The following is an 8,366-nucleotide window of genomic DNA, read 5'->3' as shown; positions in this document are numbered from 1 at the left end:
TCCTGCGTGGGTGGTGCAAAAAGGCAGCTCCACTCCCCGGCGGGGGGTGTGTGTGGGTGTGCACGCAGCGTGGGTGCTGTCTCCACTGGCAGCGCTGGCCTGGCCTGCAGCCGGAGGCACGGAGTCCCTCTAGGCCCCGGCAGGAGCTCCCGCTGGGTCTGCAGCACCGGGGGAACGTGGTGGGTTTTGGTCACGGCCAGGCTGGAAGCGCAGGAGAGCCTACCCGCTTCAGTGCAGCGCAAAAGCAGGTGGGTCCCCCCCCTCCTTCTCCCAAGGGGTGTCCCCGCCTGGGAGCACCCCAGGCAGGAGGATAGCTGCCCAGGTGAATTTTCCACGAGTGACTCCCAGCAGAAGCAGGTGGGGGGAACACTTCCACCATGCTGCAAGAGCACAGGGTGCTGCAGGCATCCTGCCGGCATTCACCTTACAGGTTGGCATCATACGCTGCATTGGTGAAGATGCCCGGCGATCCTAGGTCACTGGAAGACAAATGCAAGGGTGTCAGAGTGCAGGAGTGTGAAGGGCAGGGGTTAGCACAGCCCCGTCAGCCCTGAAGCAGCCTCACACAGGCAGATCTGGGTGACAGCAGGGTGATCGCAGGGCTGTGATGGGCACAGGGCAGAGCCACCCTCCGGCAGAGCGCGACTCTCACCTGGTGGGGTTCAGGAGCTTCTTCTTCTCCTCTGATAATGGCATCGAAGTGTCCACAGGGATAGAGCAGATGATAGAAAAGAAATAACCAGTTCTATTTAGTGAAGAACATGAGAAGCTGCAGGAGCAGCATCTGAAATTGAATTTGAGTTTCACAAGCATGGGATGGAGCGGGGCGGGGTGGGGGCTGAAGCATTTTCTGGCTTCCCCTTCATAATGAAGGTGTTTTTCTGGCTCTGCCCTCCAAACCTGGATGCTGACACTTACAGCTGGACAAACTGCCAAGGACCCAGCAACTCACAGCAAATAAGTGGATTAAGACAGTCACACTGTTAAACTGTTCTGATCATCCTGCCCTTCCCTGGGATTCTGTAACCACCTTGCCTGAGAGCCCCTAGCCAAAGCAATGGTGGGCTGCGGGAGGCGTTTCTGTACCTCTGTCGCTGAGCCGCTTGGCAAGGAAGGCAATGAGCATCCCAGAGAGCACAACGCCAGCTACCACCAAAGCCGTGCCGCTGCTGTAAGCCAGGACTTGCTTTAAGAAGGCACCGTCCTCTGAAACAGATCCGCAGACCCACAGGTTAGAAAGTTGTCAGAAGGCCTTCACAGCACCCAAGCTGCTGGGGTACCTCCCACCACATCGTTCAAGATGTGCTGCAGGAGGCTGGATACCCCCAGTGCTAGAGAAGCAGGGGGTCCCACCGTACCTGCACAGACAGGGGGCTGCCTGGTCCAGTTCCCTGTGGCTGCACACCGGAGCACCTCTGCTCCCATCCGAACAAATCCCTCCTCGCAGGAAAAGGCGCATGTGGAGTTGTATGTGAAGTTCCCGTGTATGTGAGAGCAGCTCAGCTGGCCTCTGCTGGGAGGGTTCAGCACCGGGCAGCTGATGGCTGGAAATCAAGCACAGCAGTAGCGTCAATAGGACAGGACTGATGGTGATGGGATGGGGACATGTGGGCTGGGGAGCCAGGGGATGAGCTGCCATGGACGGGGCTGCTAAGGGGAAGCAGTCTGCCACAACAGAGCACTTCCAGATACATGTCTAATCACAAGATCTACCTTCACAGTGTGGGGAGTCCCCAGTCCAGGTCCCCATGGCTGTGCACACGCGTCTCTCTGGCCCCGTTAGTGCAAACCCCATCTGGCAGGAGAAGGCACATGTGGAGCCGAAGGCAAAGTCCCCATGGAGGTGGGAGCAGGCAGCCTGGCCCATCTTGGGGGCGGCCAGTGCTGAGCAGTTAATGGCTGCAAGGGTGAAGAGGCACACTTCAAGCAGGAGCCTGGGGACTGGGAGACTAAACGACTGGAACCAAGAGCCTGGGGAACATCCGAGTGTGACCCCCAAGGCCAATGACACCCTGAGATCTAGCAACAGCTCTACCTTCACAATGTCCCTGTGGCTGTGCACACGCGTCTCTCTGGCCCCATCAGTGCAAACCCCGTCTGGCAGGAGAAGGCACATGTGGAGCCGAAGGCAAAGTCCCCGTGGAGGTGGGAGCAGTTCAGCTCTCCCCGATCTGGTCCGCTAAGTACCGGGCAGGTGATGGCTGCAGGGATAGAAATACATTCCAAGCAGGGGCCTGAGGACTACAAGGCTAAACTGTTGGGATGAGAGGACCAAGACACCAGAGAACATCCTAGGGTCATCCCAACGCCTGTGACACCTTGAGCAGCAACTCTACCTTCACATCGCTGGGTATCCCCAGTCCATGTCCCTGTGGCCATGCACTCGCGGCTCTGTGGCCCTGTCAGTGCAAACCCCATCTGGCAGGAGAAGGCACACGTGGAGCCGAAGGCAAAGTCCCCGTGGAGGTGGGAGCAGTTCAGCTCTCCCCAGTCTGGTGCACTGAGCACTGGGCAGGCGATGGCTGCAGGGCAAAGAGGCAAGCTTCAGGCAGGAACCTGGAGGCTAAACTGTTGGGGTGAGAGAACCAAGACACCAGAGAACATCCCAGGGTCATCCCAAGGCCTGTGACACCTTGAGCAGCAACTCTACCTTCACAGCGTGGGGCATCCCCAGTCCACGTCCCTGTGGCCATGCACTTGCGGCTCTCCGACCCCATCAGTGCAAACCCCATCTGGCAGGAGAAGGTGCATGTGGAGCCGAAGGTGAAATCCCCATGGAGGTGGGAGCAGTTCAGCTCTCCTCGGTCTGGAGCACTGAGCACCGGGCAGGTGACGGCTACAGAGGTAGAGACACACTCCAAGCAGGAGCCTGGGGACTGCAAGGCTAAACTGCTGGGACCAAGAGGCTGGGGTGACACTAGAATGGTCCCCAAGGGCAGTGACACCCTGAGCTCTAGCAGCAGCTCTACCTTCACAGCGCGGGGCGTCCCCAGTCCAGGTCCCCATGGCCGTGCACTCGCGGCTCCTTGGCCCTGTCAGTGCAAACCCTGTCTGGCAGGAGAAGACACACATGGAGCTGAAGGCGAAGTCCCCGTGGAGGTGGGAGCAGTTCAGCTCTCCTCGGTCTGGAGCACTGAGCACCGGGCAAGTGATAGCTGCAGAAATAGAGATACATTTCAAGCAGGAGCCTGGGGACTACAAGGCTAAACTATTGGGTCCAAGAGGCTGGGGAAAACCCTAGTGTCACCCCAAGACCAGTGACACCCTGAGCTCCAGCAGCAGCTCTACCTTCACAGCGTGGAGTATCCCCAGTCCAGGTCCCCATGGCTGTGCACTCACGGCTTTCCAGCCCCATCAGCACAAACCCCGTCTGGCAGGAGAAGGAACACGTGGAGCCGAAGGCAAAGTCCCCGTGGAGGTGGGAGCAGTTCAGCTTTCCTCGATCTGGTGCGCTGAGCACTGGGCAGGTGATGGCTGCAGGGATAGAAATACATTGCAAGCGGGGGTCTGGGGACTATGATGCGAAACTTGGAATGAAAGGACCAAGACACCCAAGAACATCCCAGGGTCATCCCAAGGCCTGTGACACCTTGAGCAGCAACTCTACCTTCACATTGCGAGGAGTCCCCAGTCCAGGTCCCCATGGCCGTGCACTCGCGGCTCTCTGGCCCTGTCAGTGCAAACCCCATCTGGCAGGAGAAGGCACACGTGGAGCCGAAGGCAAAGTCCCTGTGCAGGTGGGAGCAGTTCAGCTCTCCCCAGTCTGGCGCACTGAGCACTGGGCAGGTGATGGCTGTGGAGCAAAAAGGCACGCTTCAAGCAGGAGCCTGGGGACTGGGAGACTAAACTGCTAGAACTGAGAGCCTGGGGAACATCCTAGTGTCACCCCAAGGCCAATGACACCCTGAGCTCTAGCAGCAGCTCTACCTTCACAGCGTGGGGCATCCCCAGTCCACGTCCCTGTGGCCGTGCACTCGCGGAGCTCTGACCCCATCAGTGCAAACCCCATCTGGCAGGAGAAGGCACATGTGGAGCCGAAGGCAAAGTTCCCGTGGAGGTGGGAACAGTTCAGCTCTCCTCTGTCAGGTGCGCTGAGCACTGGGCAGGTGATGGCTGCAATGGGAGAGGACGTCTTAGAGGCAGGACAGATGAAGTTAAATCTGGGGAATAGGGCTGAATCCCAATCAAACAAAACCAAATCAATGGTGATATGTCTTTGATTTGCCTTTCTCACCCAGACAAGTCTCACCTCTTTGAAAACAGTGGTAACGTAGTTGGTACAATGATTTTTCTGCCATTTGAATGATTTCCTGGGGGGGACACATTTGCTGATCTGACAGAACCATTTATCCCCTGCACTACCCCGGGCCACAGTCCCTGGGATGAAGGACCACAGCTGCTGCAGTCCTACTCCCCTCCCTCCCTGGATTGGAGCAGAGACCTGCCTCCATCTTGTCACAGCGGCAGGGTGAAGGACACCCAGATGGCTTTGGGGCTGTAGGGGACTGGGATGGGATGACTGCGATGGATACATGGGTTGTGTGCCAGCCTCCCCAGGCTGTGCCCAGGGTGTGCTTTGCTGCATGCCGGGGCAGCGCCCAATGTTTGCTGGGGCGAGCAGCTCTGCTGCCTGCAGGACCACCGCAGGTTAATGCCAGGAGGACCTCTAACATCATCAGCACCCAGCCTGGGTGAGACAGACCCCATTCATTGCACCTTCTGCTTTCAGACTGACACCAAACACTGTCCTTGGGAGACTTTTCCTTTCACAGCTATTTTACAGGCAACCCTGGTTTCCCACAAAATCCCCGGAGGTGTCTATCGGGGCCCCAAAACCCAGCACTGAGGCACCTCCCAGCAGGCAGCCCGGGCTCTACTTTCGCAGCGTGAGGGGGGCCCCATCCAGACCCCACCGGCCATGCACCGCAGCCTCTGTGCTCCCATCACCTCAAACCCCTCCTGGCAGGAGAAGGCACGGGTGGAGTTGAAGGCGAACATGCCATGCAGGTGGGAGCAATCGACCCGGCCCCTTTCAGGGGCACACGACGGCCACAGGCAGACGGGGCAGGCACCCTCCTCCCTCATGGTGCCTGCAGCACTGCCAGCCTCACTGCAGCAGGAGCCTCTACTTGTTTTTGGAGTAAACGCAGCTGGCAATGCTTGCTAATGCAGCTTTGTTATCACCAAAGGCAACCGACCAACTCATTTGATTCTTTGCTAAAAAGAAAAATCAATCATACATACAGCCAGCAGTAAAAAACAATGAGCTGGGAAAGTAAGCCGTTGGGAACTTCAAAAGCCTGGAGCAGGCAGGCTCAGCCCCAGCTTGCCTGGGGAGGACTTCCAAAAAATTGGGAACCAGCTACTGACCCTGCCACCGCTGGGGACTCTGACTACTGGACAGTCACATCGCATCTCCGTGCCTGTTCCCCTTAACTGCAGAGGGCTTTGCTGGTCTCAGCTGCCTAAAGCAAGCCCCAGGTTGTACCACAGGCCCACCCAGCACAGGCATCATCATCAGCACTAACTTCAAGGTTTTTTTTTTTTTTTTTTAAAATATATATACAGAGACCCTGCCCACCCCCAACCTTTCCCTCCTGGGTCTCCCAGAACAGGGAGTCCCCAGTTGTGTCCCATGTCTGCTTCAGTCCTGGACTCGTCTCATGCTTGTGCAAGGCTGCAGATGCACCATGCAGCAGCACAGGGAAGGTGGAGCAGAGCACACTCACCCCTCAAAAAATCCCAGCACCTCTCTGGGGTGCCAGGTGCCTGGCTGCAAACCCTTCAGCTGCTGACAGGAAACTTTCCTTGCCCCTGCAGCGTCACATACCACAACTTTCTCTCCTTTGTGGCTTCCTGCCCCACTCTGTCCCTCCCAGCTTATATCTAACCTCATCTCATGGGTCCTCACCCCTGCTTAAGGTGGCCCAGCCATGCCATGATACAGCCTTCCACCAGCTGTGGGACGGCAGCCCCCCTTTGCTCTTTTCTGAGGACCCTCAAGATGCCGAGCTTCTTCCCAAAGTAGATTGGGATGGGCTTGGGGAGATGGAGATGGTGCTACTGGGGTGATGGAGGTGCCAAGACACCATCCTGCCTGTGTGCTCTGTGCACACAGGGTGCTGGTGCCTGGGTGGGATTCAGGACAGTGAGTAAGAGCACTGGGACAGCTGGGAGAGCAGAGGGCTTATCCAGAGTTCACAGCGGCTCTGCCCATCGCAGCCTTATTGGGGAGCTGCTCCCCGCATACAGCACCGGGAGCTGCTTCCCCGAAGGGCAGGGGCACAGCAAACCCAGCCCATTGCTTGCCTGAGCAGCGTTGGGCACACAGGGCTGGCCCCCCCAAAGCATCAGTGCCACATCCCTGAGACCCCCGGCCCCTGGCAAGCCCTACCTGTGCATGTGGGGATGTCTGCTGACCACTGCTGGGAAGCCAGGCACCGCAGCGTGCCCACCCCTCGCCGCTCGAACCCCTCCTGGCACCCGAACACGCAGGTGGAGTTGTAGCTGAAGTCTCCATAGGGATGGCTGCAGTTCATGCGTGCTCCCTTGGGCTTGAGCTCGGTGCACCGCACAACTGGGAGGGATGCAGCACCACCAGCCCGTTAGGAGCACAACGAACTTGTGCTTTGCCGCCGGGGCTCAGACTCTCCAGCAGGGAGGGAGGGGTGGGGATGGATGGCTCACCGTCCTCGCACTCAGGGCCATGGAAGCCAGGGTAGCACTCACAGCGGTAGCTCCCGATGGTCTCCACACACTCGCCGCGCCGGCTACACGGGAAGGGCTTGCAGGAAGCTGCACACACAGAGGAGGGTCATCAGGAGCCACTTGCCACCCTGCCGAGGTCTCCAGCCCACCCAATGCAGGTCTATTCTGCAGTCTCCCCACTCACCCTGGTAGCACAGTGCCTTTTTCCTCCGGTTGCAGGGCTCGTCGTTCCACTTGCCCGACTCCCGCTGACGCTTGATGTAGATCTCCACGCAGTCCTGGTTGAAGCGGCGGTTGTTGGGCTCCCCGGCTGCCCAGTTCTCCGCCTCCTTCGTCAGCGCCTTCTTGGTGCCTACCCAGGTCCAGATGCCACTCAGCTTGCGGATGCCGATCCAGTAGTAGCGCCCGTGGAAGGGCAGGCTCTCGTTGAGGTACTCAATCTCCCGCTTGTTCTGGATTGCCACCAGGTCAGTGAAGAAGGTCTGGCAGTAGTTCCTGGCCTGCTCCCATGTGTAGTCCCCTTGGTCGCTGTAGTGGTACGTCCAGGCACCCACCTCCACCTGCATCACCATGCCTGCGAGAGAGGATGAGGTCCGCGATTGACGCAGAAAGGATGGGGGCCAGGTCAGGGATAGGATCCCTTGGGACATGAGGGTGGGCTAGGGCTGGCATCAGGGTCAAGAGATGCCAGCGACCAGCTGGACAAGGGGATGGGACAAAGGGACAAGTGTGGGTGAGAATGGGGCTCTAAGAGTACATGGAGATGTGGGTGGATCAGGCATGGCAGAAGCAGCTGAGGTGGCACAGAGGGGGATGGCACAGGGGTGAGGAAGGTGGGGGAGACAGGGTGAAGCCAAGACAGAGGGCAACATGGGATGGGGTGGGCAGAGTACAGGAGGAAGAAGAGACCCAAGTGGTGATGCCAACCCCTTCTCCAGCACAAGGGGTGAAAGCCCGGCCCCACAGCCCCGCTATCCTGCCTACAAAGGTTTCCCAAAGGGAAAAAACAACATCAAGAATGTTCCTTAAACATGGTTCCTTCCTTGAGTGCAGAAGTGTACCACTTCAGTTTTCTTGCTTTACACTTCTACATGAGAGTCAGGTTGGATCAAGGCAGAGCAACGAGCATACCCTCATCTCCAAAAGCATTTGGATCTCAAGCTGCTCATCTGAGCCAGAGATGGTCTGAGGAGTCTTGTAAAACTCAGTATTGCAAAATAAAGTATTGCAAAAGTCAAGTTCACATCCTGGTCATGCCCACCAGGCAGGGCAAAGCCAGAGATTAACTGGAACCCACACCCAGAAGCGAAGGGCACTTTGCTGAAACCCTGCTCTTATTTACAGCATTTCACACCACAACTTGATGCAATCAAAGGGTTTTAGCCACAAAAAAAAAGGTTCCTCCCTCCTCCCCAGGAGGGGCTGTCTCTACCACTGCAGAAAGTGATACAGGGATCATATCTCCATCTGTGCAGAAAGTGAGATGGGGATCAAAGTTTGCACCAAACAACTGGCCTGGGTTACCCTGTCTCTCAGGAGAGTGTATCACAATGTGGTCATGCAGGCAAAAGTCTGGACATTGCAGATTAGATGCAAATCTAGGGCTTCCCAAGTCTAATTAGGGCTTTAGTTTAGTCAATAATTATGGATTTTTCTAA

At 57.4% G+C, this 8,366-nt stretch overlaps 1 protein-coding gene across 1 annotated transcript; it reads right to left on the bottom strand.

The window, feature by feature from the left end:
• Window positions 1-424: 424 nt before the first annotated feature.
• SELP (selectin P (granule membrane protein 140kDa, antigen CD62)) lies at window positions 425-7,280 on the bottom strand. The gene is made up of 14 exons (XM_009702405.1): window positions 6,893-7,280; window positions 6,688-6,795; window positions 6,395-6,577; window positions 3,928-4,113; window positions 3,608-3,793; window positions 3,289-3,474; window positions 2,970-3,155; window positions 2,651-2,836; window positions 2,337-2,522; window positions 1,714-1,899; window positions 1,359-1,544; window positions 1,087-1,206; window positions 653-683; window positions 425-479 (listed from the first exon to the last, which is right to left on the bottom strand). The coding sequence occupies exons 1-14, from the start codon at window positions 7,278-7,280 to the stop codon at window positions 425-427; spliced, it is 2,373 nt and encodes a 790-aa protein (XP_009700707.1).
• Between the last annotated feature and the right edge of the window lie 1,086 nt (window positions 7,281-8,366).

The sequence above is a fragment of the Cariama cristata genome, unplaced genomic scaffold (genome assembly GCF_000690535.1).
Source record: "Cariama cristata isolate BGI_N322 unplaced genomic scaffold, ASM69053v1 scaffold10116, whole genome shotgun sequence".
Classification (NCBI taxonomy): domain Eukaryota; kingdom Metazoa; phylum Chordata; class Aves; order Cariamiformes; family Cariamidae; genus Cariama; species Cariama cristata.
The sequence above is the reverse complement of the archived record's forward strand: the minus strand, read 5'-3'. Positions and strand labels throughout refer to the sequence as shown.

What these genes read in the sequence shown, in the direction of transcription:
- SELP (XM_009702405.1), bottom strand. Translation starts at nt 7,280, where the DNA reads ATGGTGATGCAGGTGGAGGTGGGTGCCTGGACGTACCACTACAGCGAC. An exon ending in AAAGGCACTGTGCTACCAGG is followed by an intron (nt 6,796 to 6,892) that starts GTGAGTGGGGAG and finishes CTGTGTGTGCAG; the next exon opens with CTTCCTGCAAGCCCTTCCCG. An exon ending in TGGCCCTGAGTGCGAGGACG is followed by an intron (nt 6,578 to 6,687) that starts GTGAGCCATCCA and finishes CATCCCTCCCAG; the next exon opens with TTGTGCGGTGCACCGAGCTC.